Source organism: Castanea sativa, chromosome 5 (genome assembly GCF_040712315.1).
Source record: "Castanea sativa cultivar Marrone di Chiusa Pesio chromosome 5, ASM4071231v1".
Classification (NCBI taxonomy): domain Eukaryota; kingdom Viridiplantae; phylum Streptophyta; class Magnoliopsida; order Fagales; family Fagaceae; genus Castanea; species Castanea sativa.
The window spans coordinates 69,922,744-69,945,981 of NC_134017.1; the positions used below are offsets into that span (position 1 = coordinate 69,922,744).

The following is a 23,238-nucleotide window of genomic DNA, read 5'->3' on the forward strand; positions in this document are numbered from 1 at the left end:
GCCCTAGAGGCGACGACCTTAATTTTTTCCTTCGCAGCTGTGAGTTGCTCGTCCTTTTCCAGAACCAGCTGCTGCTCAACCTTAAGATCGTCACCCAGCTTTTTGACCTCGTCCTTGTATTGGTGAACGTCCTCCATCGCAGCTATCAGGTCCCTCTTCAGCTTCAAGTTCTCCATCTCCAAGACTTTGATCCGAGAAAGCGAGGACTCGACCTTAGCTTCCTGAGCCGGATACTCCGCTGAAAAATGGACGGCTTCCCCCAACACCTAAAAAAAAAAAAAAGGAGACGTGCGAAGGAATAAATAAGAAAAAGGGGGGCATATATGTAGATGCGTCATGTAAAACAAACAGGTTACCTGGACGAGCTTATTGATGTGACGACCCATCAACTCACTTGGGGTCAAACCTGAGAGCACCTTTAGGTCCTCAGCATTCACGACCCCATGAGCCCGATCTGTCGCCAATCTCTCGTCGTCCCAAATAGTGGACGAACAGGCAGCCTCCTTTCCTCTGTCCGATGTACGAGGCCTCTTGGAAGCAGGTGTCGGGATTTCTTCTACCAAAGTGGCCGGAGAAGCCGTCCTCGTCGTCTCGGCACCCGAAACCACAGGTGTGGTCGAGGCCGTCGGAGTGACAGAAGAGACTTTGCCTTTCACACGAACCACCTTCTTCCCAAGGTTCGACAAGGGTTCATCTTTCTTAGACCTCATTTTTTCATACATACCCTTGTTGAATTTCGTCGTCATCTCTGCGAAAGGGATAAATTTTATAAGAGAAAGAGCAAGTCAAATATGTACAGCCACAGGGTCGAGCCTGACGAACTCAAAAGCTTACTCTTCTTTCCCTCGATATCAAGGCTCCGCAAGACGTAGGGAGATGGATCGGGGCCGAGGTTGTAGAAAGCGAGTGTCCTCGGGTCTACCAAATCATCCCAGTTTTCAATGGACTAGGAATACGTGATGGCCGCCTCGACGCGCTCCTTGTACCTACTTTTCAACTTTGGTCTTCGTTTAACTGCACCAGAACGAAGAAAGTTAGTAACAATAACCTCAAAATAAAAAATAAAAAAAAGACCGAGAAAGGAGACTGACGCACCTAAGGTCGGGGTTCCCCACCGACGAAGCAACCTGGGGATCTCACGCCAGTCCTGGCTAGAGGGAGTCTTAAAATCGTCCCCAGACACAAACACAAATCTGGACTTCTAGTACCTGAAGGACGAAGGTAAGCCCTTGATGATCCTGGTTCTTCTCTCCCAAGGTACTAGCTCGTAATACTCGTACTCTTTGGACTCTTTTAGACGGTATAAATAAACGAGCTTGTTTACCTTAATCATATCCCCGTTAGCGGCCAACCATATTTCCATACAGTTGACCACTATTCTCCACGAATTGGGCATAAGCTGCCCAGGGGCAATACCCAGATATGCCAGGAGCTCCATCACAAACGGGTGGACAGGAAGCCTAAGTCCACAAGTGAAAGCGGCCTCGTAGAAGCACACTTCACCGGGGAAAAACTGGCAAGCCCTATCGTCGTCAGTGGGGCGACGAACACGGACCCGCTCTGGAAACTGAAACCTATCCCTAAACCGACTGACGGCGTCGGAATCTAACCCGCACGGCTCCACGAGGGCATGAAAAGCCCTAACCTCTCTAAAAGTCGAGACGGCTGTATCTCCCTCCATAGGGTCGTCGCTAGACGACAATCCAGTATCGAGGTCACTAGACCTAACCTCAGACATCAACTGCAGCTTCTTCACCAAGCCTTCAAACCAATCGACCGACTCTCGGAGCAATGTAAATAAATCACCCAAAACAACACCTAAGCTGCTGCCCTCAGAAACAAAACCCCTTAAATTGGGAAAAGCGCCTAAAGACCCCCCTAAGCGAGCAAAGAGAAAAGAAATTGAAGGACAAGCTTCCCTAACCTCTAAATTACTGACCATGAACTCCCAGTCTAAAAAGAAAAATACTAAAATTCCCACAAAAAAAGAGGGGAGAAATAAACAAAAACATAGAAAGAACCAAGAAACAAAAAAAAAAAAACCAAAAATCAGATACTTGCGAAGAAGGAAAAAAGAGGAAGGGAGAGGAAGAAAAAGCTTACCTCGAAGAAGCGAGAAGCCCAACAGCCAAGCAAACAACCAAACTCGGAAAGAAGCAAAGAAATATACGAAGAGGGTGCTTAGAGGAGAAGAACTGAAGTTTGAAAGAAAATGAAAAGTAAAGTACAAAGAAAGGAGTTTAAAAACCAAATAGAGGTGAAAACTGAAAATCGGCGGGAAACCCAAGGGTCAGTCCCTTTCCAACCACATCACGCCACGTGGCCACAACCCACGTAACGCTGCCATAACGCATTCAATGCGGCACGAAATCCCAAAGGGCAACAAAAAAAAAAAACTGTTCGGCTTCCATGATCGTCACTGACCACCATGAAGCTCGGGGGGCATCTGATGGTACTGACGAATATAAGTATAGACGAAGCTGCCTTCACAGACGAACATGACCAGTATCCGCATCATCAAAAAGAATTAATGCCATTCAGTGCTGCCAATAAAGCTCCAACCGTTACAAGACCAGCTGGACGAACCGATGGGAACGCATTAAAGTCCATAACTCCACCAGAGACGTTATCAGGGAGTCATTAACACTCCAACGGCTATAATCCCCAAGGGTATATAAAACCCTCACAACACCAATACAAGGTACAAAAAGACAGCATCACAACCTGAATCATTTTTATTCTTGATATTTCGATTATTATCTTCTTTCGTACTGACTTTATCATCGGAGGCGTTGTGGCAAGCACCACACCAGTGACCACTTGAATAATTTCTTGCTCCCGCAGGGTCGTCAGAGTACTGCCAGGAGCCATCTGGACGAATCCCAGCCAACCGACGAGATATTGCTTCATCACGTAGCTTACACTAGTGGACGAGTTGTAGTCTTGTGAGGGTTTGCAGGGAATATACCCACAAAATTCTGAGAATGAATACTAAAATAAACAAAACAAAGAAAATCAAACATTTTTTTTTCAATTGCCTTTTGCAAAGAGGATTAGTTCAAGTTCAAAAACACTACAAATGCTAAAGAAATTTCTCATGCCATCAAAACTCAATGTGAGTGAAAAGTGGTAGCCAACCCAAACATACTCTTAGTTTTAGAATAAACTTGACTCAAATCTCTATTTGAAAGTATGCTTCAACTCAAATCTTTCCGGTGTTATCACTCAACAAATGAAATCACTCTGAAATGGGGTGTAACACTCTCAACAACATATGTGAGCAGAATAATGTAAGCAAAATCAAATACCTCACATATAAATCACATGAAAAATGCTTAATCAAGAAAGAACAAGTAGTCTCATGAAAGGATGCCAAAAATATTTATACCACACCATTTTCTTCTCAACCATATCAATATCTGAACTACATAATCTTCAAGATCAAATAAGGACTTTATTAGGACGCAATGTAAGGTAAAAGCAAAGGAAATGAAATAAAAATGGGTGAAGGTAAATATAAGAAGTGTTTTCAAAATAGTTGGAATGTTATCACTTTTTGGAATTTTCATTCAACATTTTTTTTTCAACTCATCCTCTTCAAAGTAGTACTCCTTCCTTACATCTTGCTTCTCAAAATTTGATAAAAACCCTTTTTATTTTCTTCTTTTTGACACTTTTCCTCTTTTTTTCTTTTTTCCTTGTTCTTGAATTTTTTTTTTCTTTGACTTCTTTTTTCTTCCTTCTTTGAATTCTCACACAAACCACCATATTGAAACAAACTGATCAAATTCTATCTTGAAACACTATGAATAAGGGCTTTAAGAAAGAAAGACTAATTAAAAGGCTCAACGAGGTAACTAGCGATAATGTATCAAGAAAGAAAAAGAAAAACACATATATGGCTCAAAGTACACAAAAATGGCCCAATCTCATCTCTCAAAGACTAGTATAGTTCATTCAACATCAATAACTTCAAAAGATTCAAGTGTGGCATAAAATTAGATTTTTTTTTCTTGGCCAAAAGAAAGAACAATGAGACTACAACAAAGGAAACATGTTATGCACTTCTAAATAAACTTTAAGATTAGAAACAATAAATTGCCCTCAAAAAATAATGATTGGCTCAAAACTCACAAGGGTTATAGTCTCCACATTGTTATCATCAAGATTTTCTAATCATTTTTATCCTTCAACAACAAGTTGTGTCTGAGTGGCTACGTGCATGTGCAATGAATTGAGTATGAAAGTACTGAAATTATTTAAGTAGAAGTAGTATAACAAACTCAAAACATAGACCTCAAGCTAGGCAAAAGATTTTTTTTTTTTTTAGACTAAACAAAACACAACAGAAAGATAGAAATCTATATACATCCCCCCCAAACCTAAACCAAACATTGTCCTCAATGTTAAAAATGATACTCTCAATTATATGTCTTGAATGAAAAGAGAGCAAAAAATTAATATGCAACATGAGAACCAAGTAGAAACAAGTAAGGTAAGGAGAAGGAGGTGACGTACCTTAATCAAGCTGATTGTTATAAATTTTAATTTCTGTCAAATATCAGCTAGAACAAAAAAGAATAAAACTAAACAAGAAAATAGACAAAAATATTAATCTAAAAACAGAAAATGAACAAGAAAAAGAAAGAAAAAAAAAATTGCAAACCTAATAAACACAACTGGGATCAATCCTGATAAACAGGATCATCCAAGAGGACTTCTTCAACTTCTGGAGGCTCAAGTTCTAAAAATGGTTTCAAACGTTGGCCATTAACTTTAAACATATCACCATTTTTAGGATTCTCAATCTTAATAGCACCATGGGGATAAACAGTGCGAACTATGATTAGATCAGTCCATCGAGATCGTAACTTGCCTGGATCAAAAACATGTTGGAAAGCTTTTGTAGTGTCTTCCAAGTGAATTCTTTGCATAACCACAGAGGAACTAATACCCTTAATATCAGCAATTTACCAACCTATAACTTCTTTGTGTTCTTGAAGTATACTTAACAATTGGTGTTCCCATAAGTCATCCAACTTTGGTGGTTCTACAGTAGATAGGAGTGGAGATGAAGAAAGTGGAAAAGGGACCACTTTTGGTTGCCAACTATCAGTACTTAAGATAGGAATAGAATCCAACAATGCATTGACTTCCTCAATTGATTTTTCAATATCCAAATTGCAATAAAAAAGGGTTAAGCAATCCTTTAGGGGATCCTCACAACTTGATTGTATGAGAGTATCATGGACTAGGTTCCCAATCATGTTAACCTCACATATATTCTCATTATCTGGTACTTGCTTACTTATGTCAAAGATATTAAGCTCAACAGTCATATTTCCAAAAGAAATCTTCATCACACCACTTCGACAATTGATCAAAGCATTGGATGTGGCTAAGAAAAGGCAACCCAAAATGACATGGATTTGTGTATTGGCATTTAGAGTAGGCTCAGTGTCTAACACAACAAAATCAATAGGAAAATAGAATGCATCTACCTTAATCAGCACATCCTCAACAATACCTCTAGGGATTTTCACAGACCTATCAGCTAATTGAAGTGTCATGGTTGTTGGTTTTAACTCCCCCAAACCTAGCTGTAAATAAACTGAATATGGCATTAAGTTCACACTTGCCCCCAAATCTAGCAAAGCTCGTTCAATGAGGCGATCCCCAATCTTGCATGAAATTATAGGAGATCTTGGGTCCTTACATTTTACTGGATATTTATTCTGAATGATTGAACTGACTTGCTCAGTCAAAAATGCATTTTTAGGGACATTTGTCTTTCTCTTCATTGTCACAAGATCTTTTAGAAACTTGGCATAAGCAGGAACTTACTGAATTGCATCAAGAAATGGAATGTTTATTTGCACTTGCTTAAAAACCTCTAAAATGTCTCCAAATTGTGCACTTTTCTGAGGACTGATTAACCTTTGAGGAAATGGAGCTTTAGGAACAAGCCTCTTATCAAGGGGGGAACTAAGATCCTGAATTGGAATGGAGGCTGGGTTGTCCTTCTTTTCTCCATGATCATCATGTGAACTATGAGTATCTTTTTCCTTTAACACAATATTTTCATCGTTCTCCACTTCTGGCATTTTCACTTGATTATCAACTTGCTTACTAGACCTAAAGGTAGTAATAGACTAAACATGTTCTTGTCCATGAGGAGAACTAGAAGAACCATTGATGGCATACTGTCCTTTTGGGTTAGGTATAGGTTGACTAGGAAACTTTCCTTTTTCCCTCTCTCCAACTTGGGTTGCTAACTGGCCAATTTGATTTTCCAACTTTGAAATAGCTTGAGTATTTAAATGGGTGGAACTTTTCATCTCTTGAATGGCTTGACTAGTTGATTGCATGAAAGTTTTGAGAGACTCCTTCAAAGATGATTGTTGTCTTGGTGGTGCTACAAACTGAGGTGTTGATTGAGGAATGGGAGGATATGCTTGAGTAGGTGGACGAAATTGACTTTGTTGATGCACTTGTTGTCCACCTACATTTGTGGGAGGCTGATTTTGCCTCCATGAGAAATTAGGATGGTTCCTCCAATTTGGATTATATGTCTCTGAAAATGGACTAGCAAATGGTTTTCCATAATTATTCAGTGCATTTGCTTGCTCAGTATAAAAATCAAGGTACCCAACTGTGTAAGGACACATTTGTGTTGTATGCGTAGGACTTGCACAAATAGAACATGTTTCACTTTGAACTTGATTGACAGAATTCATCCCTCTACCTAAAGCTAAAGCCTCAATCTTATGAGTGAGATTGTCCAACCTAACTTTTATGTCTAAATCTTCATTGACTTCATACAATCCTCCTTTCTTAATTGCAGGGCCTGATCTCTCTTTACGGTTGGAAAAATCCAATTGCTGTGAACTTTCAGAAAAATTCTCAAGAAATTTGTATGCCTCATCATCTACAAGACTCAAAAATCCACCACCATTCATGGACTCAATCATGTTACGATTTGCTTGAGTCAAACCATTATAAAAATATTGTACTAGTCTCCATGTTTCAAAACCATGATGGGGACACTTTAAGATCAAGTCCTTAAATCTCTCCCAACTCTCATAAAATTTCTCTTGTTCATCCTGATAAAAATCTGCAATTTCTCTCCTCAAAGCATTGGTCTTGGCCATTGGTAAAAATTTAGAGAGGAATTTTGTGACCAATAGTTCCCATGAAGTGATAGATCCAGGTGACAAAGAATTAAGCCATGCTTTTGCCTTATCTTTCAAGGAAAAAAGGAATAAACACAAGCGAACAGAGTCATCAGTGAAATTTTGGAACTTACAAGTAGCACAAATCTCAAGAAAATCCTTCACATGCATATAAGAATCTTCTCTACCCAATCCATGAAAAGTAGGCAGAAGATGGATTATCTGTGGCTTTAACTCAAAATGTGCAGCAGTGGTCGCAGGCAATACTATGCAAGATGGAGGGTTGGTGGTTATGGGTGAGAACAACTCCCTAAGAGTTTTTGAACATCTCCTGTTTCTCCCATTGTAGATGAATAATCAAAACTAACAAGACGATTATCTTTATCACGTATCCAAGTTCTCACACACCATGCACAAAGAAATAATTTTTTTTTAAATAAAATAAAATTTAACTACAACTAGTAGAAGAAAAAATTCAATTAAGACTTAATTTATTTTCCTAACCAAGTCCCCGGCAACGGCACCAAAAACTTGTTGTGAAATTTTAAAATACTCGCAAGTGTACGAACCGTACCGAAGTATAGATTGACAAGAACGAGGTCGAACCCATAGGGACTTGAATGAATGTAGGAAAATTAATTAAATCTTAACCAAATTAATCCTAATCTAGTTTAATAAAAATTGGTTGTTTTGAAATTAAATAAACTAAGCAAATAGTCAAATTAAGCAAATAGTTAAACTAAGTAAAAGATATAAAGCAATAAAAAGATGTAAACAATCAAGGGAAAGGAATTAAGGTTTTGGAATCCGTCTTGTAAGTCATATCAGCATATATTTATGATCATTAATTTTTCCCAACTACTACATGATAATCTAGAAATCAATCTTGCTATCATGGAAAATATTCTCATTAAAATCCTAATTTTAAAAATTAAAAGCATGTTCTTCTTCGCTTCTTAAGTATACAATCAAATCATCAATTGTATTTATAGCCAAACAAATCACAAGATATATCTAATTCTAAAAATCAAATCATAAATTGTATCCATTGACAGATAAATCACAAGCGATATCCAATTTTATAATCAAGAATTAATAAACCAAGCATTCAATTAATTAAGACAAATCCTAAATCATGAGAAAAACATGATTGAACTCATATCTAGAATCTCATCTTAGTCAATTGATATGAAGCAAGAACAATTTAAATCATTAAAGAACAACTATTGTGGGAAAAATCAAATCACATAAATATTACTAATAATCCTTAACAAGGTTTTATCATCAATCCTAATTATAAATTTAGCTACTCATAGTAATTAAAATAAAACACAAGAATAAAATACTAAACATTAAACTAGACAAATAAAATAAAACTAACTGTCATGGAAGAAAACTAAAGAAGTAGCCACACTCTCTATGTTCAGCCCCCAGCCCTAGCACTAGCCCCCCTTGAATTTTGCCCTAAAAAGCCTTTAAATAGGTCAAGGAATCCTATTACAAGTTGAATTCCCGTTTGGAGAAAATTCCAGATTTTTAGGCTTCATTTAACCGATGATTTTGGCCCATTTAACGTTATAATTAGGACTTTTGGTAAACTAAAAAGTTGTATCCCTTTAAGTTAACTTTCCATCCCATCTTGAACCATCTAGATTGGACATCTAAACCGAAAGTTATGCCAAAAATACTAACTAATGTGCAGGCTGGAATCCTAATCCGAATTGAACTTGGATTTGATGCAAATTTCCTTTGATTCCCTACTCCAATTGGACTTAAATTTAATTGGGTTGGTCTTCTCTAACTTCAACATGGCCCTTGTAAAAGTAAAGTCCATTAGCTTTCTTCTTTGCACAAATCCACTTATTTAATTCCATTCTCCTACAAAAGATAAATTCATGCAATAAGATTCAATTAAGCACAATATTGATTATTCACCATTATTCCAAAACCAAATATAAAATGCATGAATTACCTCAAAATAAGTATGATCATGCTTTCTAACAATGATATAAATATGCAAAATTAAGCTATTATCAATGCACATCAGGTCACCACTCTCGAGAATCCACTATTATCAAAACAAGTGGTTACAAGTAAAGGAATCTCAATACCTTATACCAACCTACAGTTGAACTCTTACCCCAATAACCAATTGGACTTGTTCTGTAGTGACAATCTCTCCTTGTATTGCATGGCTCCCAGTATGTGACTAACCAATAGATGCCCGGATCCCAGTACGCGACTTTATCACCAACTTGAGAAGGATGTTGGCTGCAAAGTTCTTCAATTCATCACACGATGAAGATCGAGAATTTGCTTGGTTACAAAACCCTACGGTGTAAAAACACAGCAACTTCTTCAAGATGAACTAGGGCAAACTAGGTTTCCAGTTACTCTTCTTCACACTTGTGCAATTTTACTCTTTTGTGCTCTTGTGCAACTGTACCACCTGTGACGGTCCTTAAAATAATCATTATATATGTTTAGGGTTGAGAGAAAAGAAAGCTCAAATATATACTCACGGATTGGATGAAAATCAGAACTAATAATCTGTTTTTCATAAATCTCGACAAATACTCTATCTATTGAGTAGCTATCGAGTCACGGGCTGAAACAGCTTTTTAAATCTCGATAGATACTAGCTATCAATCTAGCTGTCGAGTTTTAATGAACAACACTTCTTCACTTGATTCTTGAACAGATTTACATGGCTTTAACACTTGAACTTGAAACCTTATTTCTTGAAGCATTAAGCACATCCTAAATCTAGTAAATTGCAGGTAAAATGCGTTTTGTCAAAGAATTAGCCAATTAAATAAAATGTTGACATATGTTCCTAACATTAATCACATATGTCCTAATAGATATTCACATGATTTTATACAATAATCATATACCAAGTTTCAATATAATTCGAGAATTGTCCATCACTTAGTAACTAGTAGTCTGGTCACCACCTTAGCGAAAAGAGGTGCTATTGGAAAGTATTTTTAATTGTCCGACTAATGCTAACGGCTTAAATTGTGAAAATTTTCTATCTATATACACTTAATTTCTTAGGTAATTCTTATTTCGTCATTGGTTTTTGTTAACAAATGCATTTAGTATAGTCGTTAAGGTTGCATTAAATGGAGCAAATTACTTTAGATGTGTGGACTTTGTATGTAAGATGCATGACACAAATAGTCCTTGTTCTTTATTTTCTCTTCTACCTACCTTGTAAATATTTCATTCGTCAACTCTGGCAACCTAGTAAGGACAATGGGTTTGTATGTGGTAAATGTTATGGACCATGATGCATCCTAGGAGGACGAGACTGTCAGTCAATGGTGCTGATCAAATGTTTGAATTGATCAAATGATAGTTGATTAAGTTTAGAAGATATATCATCCACACCTACTATCATCTAGCCCTCAAAGGTCAGCATAGAGGTAATTGGCAGGTAGAGAGAAGATAGAGCAGCTATATCATTGTCAAAGAGATGGTAGTAATGATCCACAAATGCCTTGCCCACCATCTCAACTTGTTCTTCCATTCTCTCCCTCTCTATAATCAAGTTTCCTCTTACTCTCTACTCTTAGAGCATTAAATTAAAAGGGAAGAGAAAAATGGAATTAAGTACCCAGAATGTGGGCTAAGGCACAAAAGTGAAAAATGTGCAACACTAGATGACTGGAACTCCATCTAATCCTAGTTTATCATTATTGGAGTTCCTTTCATTATCTAGGGCTTGGCCAAAGCCAAAGTCACCCAAGTGAGCATTATACATAATAGTTGCAACATGGCAGCTCAGTGACTATTGATGCAATTGATTTTAGCATATGTCATATAATTTGACTTCCCTAGCATAAATAGTTGTAAATGTATTTGTACATAAAAATAAATAAATAATAAAGGAAGTATGAATAGCCTAAAAAATTCAAATGTTGGTTTGAAATTTTTCAAATTTTCCTATTTTTTCTATTTGAATAAAAAATAACATATGTTTGTGGATCAAATAAAACAAAAATATTTATTTTCATGTTTATGTTTAATGTTATGATGTTTTGATTAATTTTTATATTTAGAAAATAATATTTCTTAATTAATATATTCATTGTTTGTTTAGATCTTTTAAATTGTGTATAAAAAATTTAAAAAAAAATAATTTGCATTTATTAGTTATTTAATATCCTGATTACATGCAAGGAACACCAATAAATATAAAAAGTTTAATAAAATAAATTATTATTATTATTATTTTACTAAATTCAAATTACATTGTGATGAAAGGTAGATTTTAAAAAAAAAAAAAATTACAACATAACATTAAATATTCTAGCACTTTGCTGTTATTGCATTGGTGTGGCATGTACTCATTCCACCTTTTTTTTTTTTTTTTGGTTTAACTATGTCCTTTGGCATTTGTTTGGATTCAATAACCAAAAATATAAGTAAAAAGAATACACAACTGCAAAAGAACGTTGAGTAAGTAGACTAATATCTAAAAGCGTAAACCATTAGCAATAGTGCTGTGTATAGATGCCAATTAGGGTACCAATAACTAAAGACTTAGACCATTGGTAACGACGCTGTGTAAAGGTATCGATTTGTGAACCTAGAACTAAAAACCTAGACCATTGGCAACACGAAGCTTAATTATCAAAGAAAGTGATTAAATTGATTGTGGATGAAACAAAACTCAACCACAAGCGAATCACACTGAGTAAGTAATTGACTTCTCTAATAAAAAAACTGGGCACGCTGGTAATGTAATTAAGGAAAAACAAATTTGTAATTATTATTAATATTGAAATGTAGAATTTTTTTTTTCCATGTATATCTGTGCATTATAAAAATACTTATAAATGAAGTCACAAGTGTGATTACCAATAGTATCACAAAGTAATCTGTTAATTTAGGAGTCACATATGACATGAGCTTGTAGCCTACAAGATTTTGACTAATTTGGCCAATGGTTACCGCTAGTAGCCCATTTCTTTAAGTTGAATTCTGCAGAAGATTACAAAAATATCTTCTTCTTTTTCTCATTCAAAAGCATCCTACATGTTAGAATAATAAATTATTAAAAAAATATAGACATCTAATATAAAAATAAAAATAAGGCCAGATTATCGTTAGATACTAAAACTTGTTTTGAGCTTAGAAACTTTGAAACTTAATCTTCTATTTTATAAATAGTAATAAAATTATTTGTATCTTAAAAACAAAGGAGAAAGGGGTATGAATAGCTTTAAAAATTCAAATGTTGAAATTGAAAATTCTATTTTTCCAACTTTTTTGAATAAAAAAATAACATACGTTTGTGGGATCAAATAAAAAAATATTCATTTTCCTAGTTATGTTTATTTTTATGATTTTTTTTTTGTTTAAGTTTTATATTAAAAAATAATAATTCTAAATTATTATATTTGTAGCCTTTTTAGATCTTTTAAATTATGTATAAAACTTAACAAGTAAGTTGACATTTATCAGGCTAATTATAAAAATTAAAAACAATATTACTCAAACCCATAGTGGATGTATAGGTTTTTTTTAAGGCCTAATCTTTGGTGTCTAGAAGTTGTAAACTATTTTAGAGCTTGAGGATTATCCAAGTTCATTTTTTTGATCTTGGTTTAGAGTTAGCTGAAAGAGAAGATATGTTATTTACAATGTCTTAAACACCATAATTTTAGTTATGATATAGCTCTTGTAAAAAATTAATTTAATGTCATATTAGTTTTAGCGTTGACAGATATGGTTAAATTCTTTATTAGAGCATCCACATTCATTTTTTCTAATTCTATCATATTTTACCATCTTAAAAATCACTTTATCAATTATACAATACCATTTTTCAATTCACCAACATCCAAACTTCTATTTTACCATACTACACATTAAAATAATATAAAAATAACAGTATAAAAATATTTCTCAATTCTCTCTCTGTTCTCTATTTCTCTTCCTCTGTCAACCTTCTCAGTCACACCACCACGACCGTTCACCTTCTCAGTCACACCACCACCACCGTCCACCTTCTCAGTCAACCTTCTCAGTCCAAAATCAAAACAAGAAAAACCCAAATCACTCGTCAATCAAACACAAGAAACCCAAAATCAAAACAAGAAACCCATTCCACTCGCCGATCAAAACAAGAAACCCAAAACACAATGAACCATCGAACTTGAAACCAACCCACACCACATACCCAGCAACCACCGTGAACACAAACCTTAACCACAACCCATTGCACCACCACCACCACTGATGAGCATCACTGTGAACAAAACCCACCACCAAAAAAAAAAAAAAAAAAAAAAAACAGACCCACGGTGAGCAAGTGCAAACCTACGGCAAGCAAATCCCAAACCCATGGCGGCAAACCCACGGTGAGCAAATCCCAGATTTACCCCGGCAAACTCGGACCCACGGCAAGCACACCCAATCGCCACTCAGACCCACGGCAAACTCAGACCCATCAAGATACTGAAATTATTGAAGAAACGGCGGTGGAAGAGAACAAAGACGAAGAAGCCCAAATTTCCATGGAAGGCTCGACAAAGAGAAAGCTGGAGATTCCTTATGGCGATACCGTAATTGTTGATTCTGAATTGGAAGAAGACGATTGGGAAGAAGGTGAAGAGAAGAATCAGGAGAAGTTGCGCGAAAAGGCAAATGGTAGCAAGAGGCCGATCTGTTGTGGTGTGGTGGCTCGCCGTGGTGTGGTGGCTATGGGTTTTGGGTCTGTAGAGAGAAGGAAGAGAGCAGAGAGAGAAGGCAGAGAGCAGAGAAATAACGAGAGAGAGAGAGAGAGAGAGAGAGAGAGAGAGAGAGAGAAAGTGTTGGAATTTTTTAATAAAAAGGAGGAGAGAGAGAATTAAATAATATTATTTTTATTTACCATTAAGCTACAGTACATTCTACATTTAGAATGACACTGTAGCCGGATTGTAAAAATATTTACAATTCTTGGCTTTTACAATATTCAATGGAGTGATGTTTTTGGGGTTAAATGGGAAATTGGGTTTGCATTTGCCATTTCGCCTATACGTTGTGGATGCTCTTAGTTAGTATAAAATTCATGTTAGGTTGATATTTGTTTTTATAAAAATGAAATTGTAATCTTAAAAGTGTTGAATGTATAATCATTACTAGATATGTATTAACAAACAATGGATTGTAGACTTATATTATATCTTAAACTCATAATGTTAACGTGGTCCTCTCACATTTTTAAAGTTCATAATGCAAACAAGATCGGACCTTAAACCTCTCGTATAATGAAAAATGATTAAAAATTTTCTTATGCCAATATTCTTAATAAGACAAGATGAATATCTAATCCTTTGTGCCTTTCAAAAAATAAAAACTAATTTCTTTGTAGTAAATCTACAAAAAAAGTTATGATTCAAAATTTTGAGACTTCATTTTATCATGTGCCTTGATTTATAAGTTAAGTGTAGTGACATCATGAGTTTTAAAGTTGTTGGATGATTGAGTAATAAGCAAAAGCATAAAAGAGAGAGTAAACACAGAAGTGTCCTAAAAGCCTACATTCACGGTAAAACCCTTTACGACTACATATTCTCTATTAAGTAGTTGGTCATGAATACTTTTGGAGTCACTTTTGTCTAATAAATATGCATGGTGATCTTTGTTTTGTTTGTTTGTTTTTGTCTGTTTTTGTTTTTTATATTATTTTTTTCCTTTCTTTCTTTTGTTGAATTTTTATAGAGAACAAATATAGGGTAGACTAATTATGAATAAGAGTCACGTTAGAGACACAAATACTTTATAACCTTCTTTTTATGGTTAGTTAAGGTGATAAATTATATGATTAGAGTAACAACTAACAACACTTTCAAATGGGTTCATTGTTAACATCACTTTTGCAATACACCATTTGTAACAAGTCATATCAACATTTATGAAAAATATTGTAAAATATCTTGTATCACTAGCTTTATTAATAAAATATGCACAACAGAGATTGTGGATTGCGGATCAATGATGAACAATGTGAATTAATTTTATAACATCATCACGCCAATAAACTTATGAGTAAAAGGCAAAAACCATTCAACATCTCTCCCCTTCTCCCACCCAAAGGAGAAGCAAAAAGTCCTTTTAACTTTGACTTTCTTTTTAAAATTAATTCCTTTTAATTTTTTTTTAAATTCAATATTTTAATTGTAATACGTTAATTTTCAATTTAGTCCTATTATCTAGTTTTGTCGAATCTCTGTTATTTATAATATTTTTTACTTAAAAAGACAACATTAGTTTGGTTAGACTTAAATGGTTCGAATTGGATGGAGGTGGTAAAAGAATTACATTGAAAACGAATGAGAGTAAAAGGAGAAAAAAAAATGAATAGGATTGGATTATAACAAATATGTTAAAATTAGTGGGTGCAATTTATAATTTAATCCAAAAGAATTATGATTATTATATAAAGGGCCTATTCTCTTTGAAGCCAGAGTAATTTTGTTTGTTGTCCATAATAAATGGAATCAATATATATTTGAACTTCTTAGCTTCTCCACCCAAAAAAAAATAAGAAAGAAAGAAATAATTCAATTAAGAACTTACTTGGAGCATCCTTTCAAAAAAAAAAAAAAACCCTTTTTTGGAGCTCTTTTTTTTTTTTTTTTTTGTTTGGGGGTTATAAGAAATTAAGCTTTTCCCATAAGAAAGAGATGACATAATGTGAAATAGATGCATACAACATCCCTTTTATATGGGATTGGCCATATAAGATAGATATTATATGTTAATGGATGCATAAAATAATCAACTCATAGGAGAAGTTGAAGAGTCGAATATGAATACACTCCTCCTCAAAAGAGGACTCAAAGGTACTAGTAATTAATTTTTTTTATTATCACCACCGCACACTTTTAGTGTTATGATCTCTTTACAAGTATAAGTGTTTGTGGGGTATGAAAGGTAAAAGCCGAGATTCAAGTCTTCAGGAGAGAGTTTCACACATATACACTTAGATTATGTTAAAGTAGAATTTCTATCTTGTATATAAAAAAATAAAACTTTTGTTATTATTTTTTTTATAAATACTAATCCACTTTAATTTGAACATGCATTCTTTGTATTTTAGGTAAAGACACGTATAAAATGTTGAGAAAAAAGAAGAAGGAATTGTATAATTAATAGAATATGTATTAAAATAACTTAAAGAGATTTACACCAATAGCCTTTAGGCCGATTGCATGTCTTGCTCCTCTATGGGATGGGCCTAGGTTCAAAACCAGTTGGAGCAAAATCTTCTTTTACGTAGCCCAAAAAAAAGTTCCGATAGTAACTTCAACGTGAAGTTCATACGGTTCTAACCATTTATAGTTAAAATTTAAAATATTGCTTCAGAGTTTGCCATATCATTAATTTTATAAATAGATGATAAAATAGTACAAGTAAGAACTTCGCTGTGATTTGTGAAGTTACTTTAGTAACTCTAATATACCTTAATCTAATTAGAACCTCAAACATAATAAGATGGACTTATTTTAGGCCAGTCTTTGAGACATGTATTAAGAAATAATTATTTAATATCTTGTCATTTTTATTATATTTTTTATTCTTAAATTCAAAAAGGAAAATTCCTTCTTTTTTTATTATGGGGGGAAAAAATCATTCTTTGGCCATGAAGGATGAACTTCCGATTTCATCCTAGTTAAGTAAGAGATCTTGTTAATAAATTATAAAGTTGGACTAGCCAAGAATTAAAATGATAGAAAAGTTTATAAAAATTAACAATTGGGATCGTAAATCACAATTATCCTTCAAGACAAACAATATTGATCAAACAATTATCCATCTCTTTCACCCTCTCTGATTGAAGGCTGTGGATGGAGATTGGGCTGTCCCTTCTCCTTTGTTTCAATAAAAACATTATTATTCAGTGAGAAAAGAAAAAATAATAATTATCCATAATTGAGGCGGAAGATGTCATTCTGCACAAAGAAGCTTCCTTGTGGTGTAGGAATCAAGTGAAACATCTGCATAATTATGACATTTGAAAGGAGTAATCAGATTTCTAATCGATGGCAACATACATGAGCAAAACACTTCAAAATAATGCATTTGCTTCTTTTTATATATATATATATATATATATATAATCTCGTACCAAGTTTCAACATAATGTGACGAGTGTTCAACACTATATAACTTGTAAAACCAACTTAGCATTGGCTACCAACAAGATTACCCAACTTCCATGAACCCCTCCCCACCCCACTTTTTTTTTTTTTAATTTTTTAAACTTAGTTGGAGATTTGACCAATAAAAATATTGTATTAGGGCATTTTAGCCAATTGACTATAGAATTAAAAATGATTTTGAAATTTGTGTGGATGTATAACTTATATGACCATTCATTATTTTGAACTTGTTATATTTTGAGTTTGTCTTAACTAAAGTATTAATATGTTAGTTGACAGTCCTCATCCTCCCCCTCCCCTTTTATCTTACAAAAAGTAGAGGAGAGGGATTCAAACCCAAGTTCCACTCCATGAAAGAACTAGACAATGTCATTGAGCCACAAGGCTCTTAACCTATACTTTAGTCATTTTAAATATAAATTCTTGACTTGAGCTCCTTCAAAGGACAACAAATTGGTATGTGGTAGATATTATGGACAATACCAATACATTCTTAAATGAAAAAATTTATGTGTATGTGTGTGTTGAGAGAGAGAGAGAGAGATGCAAAGAATAACCTGGCTAAATCTTAGCTGGTGCTCCTCTCCAGGCAACTGAAGACTGCCACTGACGAAGACCATAATGCCACCGGAGGAGGACGAAGGCTGGGAATCAATGGTGCTAATCAAGTGTTTGGATTGATCAAATGGCAATTGATTAAGCTTAGAAGATATCTCATCCACACCTACTATCTTTTGGCCCTCAAAGGTCAGCATAGAGGTTGGCTGGTAGAGAGAAGATAGAGCAGCTCTATCATTGTCAAAGAGGTGGTAGTAATGATCCACAAACGCCCTGCCCACCATCTCAACCTGTTCTTCCATTCTCTCCCTCTCTATGATCAAGTTTCCTCTTCCTCTACTCTCAAAGCATGATATATAAGGGATGAGAAAAATGGAATAAAGTACGTAGCATGTGAGCTAATGCACTAAAAAGGGAAAATGTGAAGCACTAGATGACTACTATGCCCTCTTGCATTTTGCTTATATAAAAGGTGCTATGATGAAAGAGAGGTTACTAGGGTAATTGCGTAATGTCAAGGTGGGAGAATCGGCAGCGCTGAGTTTATACGCAAAGGTTTTTTAGAATTGAAATAGTAAAAAGCCTGTAAAGCATAAAACTGAAATAGGTTGAGGCCACCTCACTTCAAAGCTTCTTTCCAGCCGTCCAAATGAGCTTTTTTCCATTAGCTTCTGTGATTTTTAGTAAAAAATTATGTGGATCATATGCTATACAAAAAGAAAAGACCTATTGAGAGAGTATTGGGGGATTTCTAGATGAGGGAGAGATTGAAAATGCAGTTTTATTTTAGTGGGTCGCAGCTTGTTTTTGCCGAAAGCTTTTTGAGTATGGAATATATCCTCCTACCATTTTATGCCTAGTACAGTCAATTTCCATTTTTAGGATCAGGAATAAATAGCTTTAAAAGGCCAACATGTAGAAACGAAGAAAGAGATGTAGTCACTTATGTCTACCCAAATATTAACGACTAGCTCATAATGGATCTGGTTTATTGAAATTGCCCCAAAATATATACAAGGTTTTTTTTTTTTAACTGTAGCGTTCTCATAAACTTTTGTTTTTCCTTAGAAATTTTTTGTTATCATATGATATGTAGTGGCGTAACTTTTCACCATTTATATCACTTTTTGCAATTGTGAATCTTCACAATAATTATTAATTAGTTCGAGGTCCAAAAAACAAAAAACCCATTTCTTAAATCCCTAGAGAGCGAATCCTACAAATTTTGCGATATCCATGAAGTCTGAAGTCTAAAACCTTTAACCAATTTTTTGGGATTATCTGATTTCTTTTTGTAATAGCCAAGTGTGTGTGATACCGGAACTATTCACGTTCAAAAGAATAGTTAGATGCTCAAAGTGCTCCTAGATATAGTCATTTCTCCAAAAAACCAAAAGGGTAAAAAAAAAAAAAAAAATCGGCTAAAGCTGAGAAAGCAAAACAAACTCCAGAAGAAAAGAATATGCCTAGTGCTTGATGCGTCAAAAGCGTGAGTGAGACGGTCCAATAAACATGAGGCACAATTTACAACTAAATAAAATTAAGCTACACAACACGGGCCTTTGTAGTTTGACTCGTTCGGCCATGAAAACAAATCCTCATTCATAATTCTGCCCACAAGCAAAAAACATTTTGCTGGTAATTCTGCAGTAAATATTGACTTAGTAATTTATGCCAAAAGCCTTATAACTCAATTGATTGACACCATTTAGCATTTTCAATGGAGACATTCAGTATTCAGATCTTTTATTTTCCGTTGTAACAATCAAATTATGAACAACAACAAAAATGTTGGCAATTTATTTTAATCCAACGTCCTCTTGCATGTCCATCCAGATTGAAGCTCCCCAATTTGAAAGGGAAAAGAGCACTAATAAAACCAATAATCAGAAGTAGAAAGAAAGAGACAAACCCATGGTCCCATTACGTAGTCATAAAGAAACGAACCCTTTGCTCAAAAAAAAAAAACAAAAAAAACGAACCCCTTCCCCAACCCAGGTTATAATTATGTCTCCTTTTTACCAGTTTTCTATACTGAATTCTTGTGTTTGCCCAAGGTTCACAAGCCCACATTCGTAGACACATCATGTTATGGGTCTAAGTCTAACAAAAGATTATCTTTTTACTTAGCCGAAAGGGCATACAAATTGTTATAATGTCTCCAAGTCCTTCTTGTTCTAACACAATTATATCATAACCAGTCGTCTGAAAAACCAATTCAAGTAAAACAATTGAAATATTCCTATCATTCCTTTAGTGTCTCATTTGCGGGTTTTAAAACTCAGGCTGTAGCATCTCACTTTCCTTGGATGTAAATTTAAGAGTTAACTATATCTATTCACCTAAATTAAAGGGGCATTTGCAAAATACACATTAAAAATTCATAATTCTGCAATCAACAGTTTAATTCAACATAAATCTGCAATGTCCACGCTACCGTCAAATCAGTGTCTAAATTAAATTATCAAGGTATTTGCAATGTGCTACAAATATTTTGTCATCAACACCCTGATTTAAGATTAATGTACCCACTAATCTAATAATTTGGATACTAATTGCCCGTTTGGATCCCCGTTTTCCTTCATGCGTCTGCGTTTTTTTTTTTTAAAGACCAGCGCTTGGTGCACTGTTCATGGGACATGAACAGTGCACCAAGGCATATAAACAGTAAAAAAAGAGTGAACAGTGTTTTTTACCCATTAAAAAATTATTTTGCTACAGTGTTTTCAGTTTTCAGTTTTCAGCAATAAGTTCTATCCAAACGGCCTCTAAATTAGATGGTGGATGACATTATAAATTAATCTCAACTTAAGGTGTTAATTGTAAAATTTTGTTTTTAGGATACACATTACAAATGACCCATAATTTAAGTAGATAGAAAACAAGTAGATATCAACTTCACTTGTTGCAAACCTTCTAAGGACCAAACATGTTCAGCACTCGTCTTCAAATTTAATACCGTTTTGATAAACAAGATAGAAAACTTCATCAAGAACATGTTTGGGCCAACATGGCCACACCATGAACTTGATTCTGTTATTCTAATCACCTACACTGAAATTCCTTCTAATTCTGCTAAGAAAAAGATCTCTGTCATGAAACATACTTTGCTGAACACAAGCTAGAAGGGATGGCTATTTCTTAGAACAAGGAACTTCAAAAATTTTTGGAATAAGGCCTTCCCTAAGAACACAGATTAGGGCAGGTAAGATGCCTTTCAAAACTCATAAACCTCTAAGGAATCAAAGGTTCATACCCAATGAAGTTCCTTATGTTACTGCAGCCTCCTCCAGAAACAGTTACAATACTACAAGATAAATTACAAACCATCAACAAAAACAACCAAGCCTTTGTACCAAAATTTTTCGAGTTTGCTATGAATCCTCAACAAACTAATCAGGATCAAACACACATACTATTTTCCTTCATTCTATTCTATCCAAAGTAATACTCTATAACCTCCAAATTTTAGACCATAGAAGAGCTTAAATAAAGATGGGCACTAACTAGGTAAAGGAGAGTTTCCAGGAATTTCCTCTTTCACTACATGCTTTAAAGATGAAATAATCTCTTTTTCTTTTTTCTTTTGACCTTGATCAAGTCTCAATTATCTTCCAAGCCTGTCCTACAGATTGGGTTTACTACCTCAAATTCAATATAAACTGAAATCTGAACTCAGACGCATAACCAATCACCCAGAACTCTATTCTCAGACTAACCTCCCCACCAACCCCCCCAAAAAAAAAAGAAAAAAGAAAGAAGGAGAAAAATGAAAAGAAAACAGTTCTCTTTTCATTTTCCAAACTTACTATACTCATCATAAATACAAAAGGAAGGGAAGTGCATTTGGCTTAACTTGTTTGCTAAAAGGTGAGATAAAAAGTGACTTTAAGCAAATAAATTATTTGCTTAAAGCCACTTTTTGTCTCACCTTTAAACAAATAAGCACTGCCAAAGGCACTTGGGTGGAAAGTAAAGGAATAGAAAATACTATACCAATTTTTTTTTTTCCTTTTTTGTGTGTGTGTGTGTGTGTGTGTATGTGAGAAACCAAAGGAGAAATCCATCCCTTAGGGTGCATCTGGGAGAAGGGATTTGGGTGGAAAGTAAAGGAATAGAAAATACTATACCGATTTTTTTTTTCCTTTTTTGTGTATTGGGGAGAAGCGGTTTTTTCTCGAGTTCGGGAGAATCTAAAGTAAGGAAATGACAAGATCAGCAGGGAAAAATATACCCCTATTTGAGGGATTTCCTTTTCACCCAAATATGGACATATTTGGGAAGAAAGGAAAGTTTTTAATAACTCTTTACTTAAACAAAGGAGCATAATGGTAAGAATAAAAATACTTTCCCTTTCCTTTACTCTCCCCCAATTATCAAATATATATCAAGACAAGAGAAGGGGCAATACCTATATTTCCCTTCTCTTTCCTTTCCCTATGGATAGTTCTTATTCTTTCCATTCCTTTTGCTTGCAAAATCACAAACATGCTGTTAGTTTGATAGAAACCCAAAAAGGTGGGTGAAGTGACAAGTGATATCAACAGGGGCCAAAAAAATTCACTTAAGCCCATTAAAAGTATCTCATAAGAAATGCATAATTACTATGAAATGATTATTCCTCAAATTCACATATACAGGTAGTGAAACTATCCTATTGTCGTCCACATACAACTATGACAATAACACCATTTTCATTGCCATGGCTCATACATAGCTGGACAATGTCGGAATTATGCATTCCTAAATGTGAATTACCAACCAAATACCACAGAAATTTCAAGGAACAAATTCCAACAATGCCAATGAGCTTAGTTGAAATTGCACTCCCTCTTCCCAGATTGAGGGTTAAGCGTAAATTATATGAATCTATCTTGGTCAATAACCAGGTGACAAAAAAAAAAAAAAAATCCAGCAAAATACTGCAAGGATCCTTGTAGTTGAGTAGGACAAGAAAAATAAATAAGCAATCCATCTAGAAAATGTAGGGTTACAACTTAGTCTATCACAACCTGAACACATTCAATCAGAACAAGCATCCAATTATTATAGGACGTTAAATTAAAAACAATGGAGTTGTTGAAGCAGAGTCATGGAAGATAGCAACGTAAATGGGAAATGATTTTCATAATAGCTGATGCTAAAGGTAATTTCATTATATATGGTTTCATGCAACCTATAAAAGTCGGGAAAAAAAATGGTGATATTGGGGTTGCTATAAGTTGTCGCTCGAATGCTTTCATGGGTTTCTTAAGTTACATCTTAAGCATATACATGGTGTTCATGATTGTTCCAATTTGATATATCAATCAAAATTACAAAGCAAACACAGTCAAGATTCTAAC

At 34.6% G+C, this 23,238-nt stretch overlaps 2 protein-coding genes and 1 non-coding gene across 3 annotated transcripts; 1 reads left to right on the forward strand and 2 right to left on the reverse strand.

Moving 5' to 3' along the window:
• Window positions 1-4,685: 4,685 nt before the first annotated feature.
• On the reverse strand, window positions 4,686-5,801 carry LOC142635695 (uncharacterized). The gene is made up of 2 exons (XM_075809815.1): window positions 4,979-5,801; window positions 4,686-4,876 (listed from the first exon to the last, which is right to left on the reverse strand). Exons 1-2 carry the CDS (start codon window positions 5,799-5,801, stop codon window positions 4,686-4,688), a joined length of 1,014 nt encoding a protein of 337 aa, XP_075665930.1.
• Window positions 5,802-7,029: 1,228 nt separating this feature from the next.
• On the forward strand, window positions 7,030-7,138 carry LOC142637720 (small nucleolar RNA R71). The gene has a single exon (XR_012844846.1). It is a non-coding gene; the product is annotated as a small nucleolar RNA R71 (small nucleolar RNA).
• A 9,790-nt stretch (window positions 7,139-16,928) lies between these two features.
• On the reverse strand, window positions 16,929-18,299 carry LOC142636590 (nuclear transport factor 2B). The gene is made up of 2 exons (XM_075810855.1): window positions 17,893-18,299; window positions 16,929-17,170 (listed from the first exon to the last, which is right to left on the reverse strand). The coding sequence occupies exons 1-2, from the start codon at window positions 18,193-18,195 to the stop codon at window positions 17,096-17,098; spliced, it is 378 nt and encodes a 125-aa protein (XP_075666970.1). The 5' UTR covers window positions 18,196-18,299; the 3' UTR covers window positions 16,929-17,095.
• Between the last annotated feature and the right edge of the window lie 4,939 nt (window positions 18,300-23,238).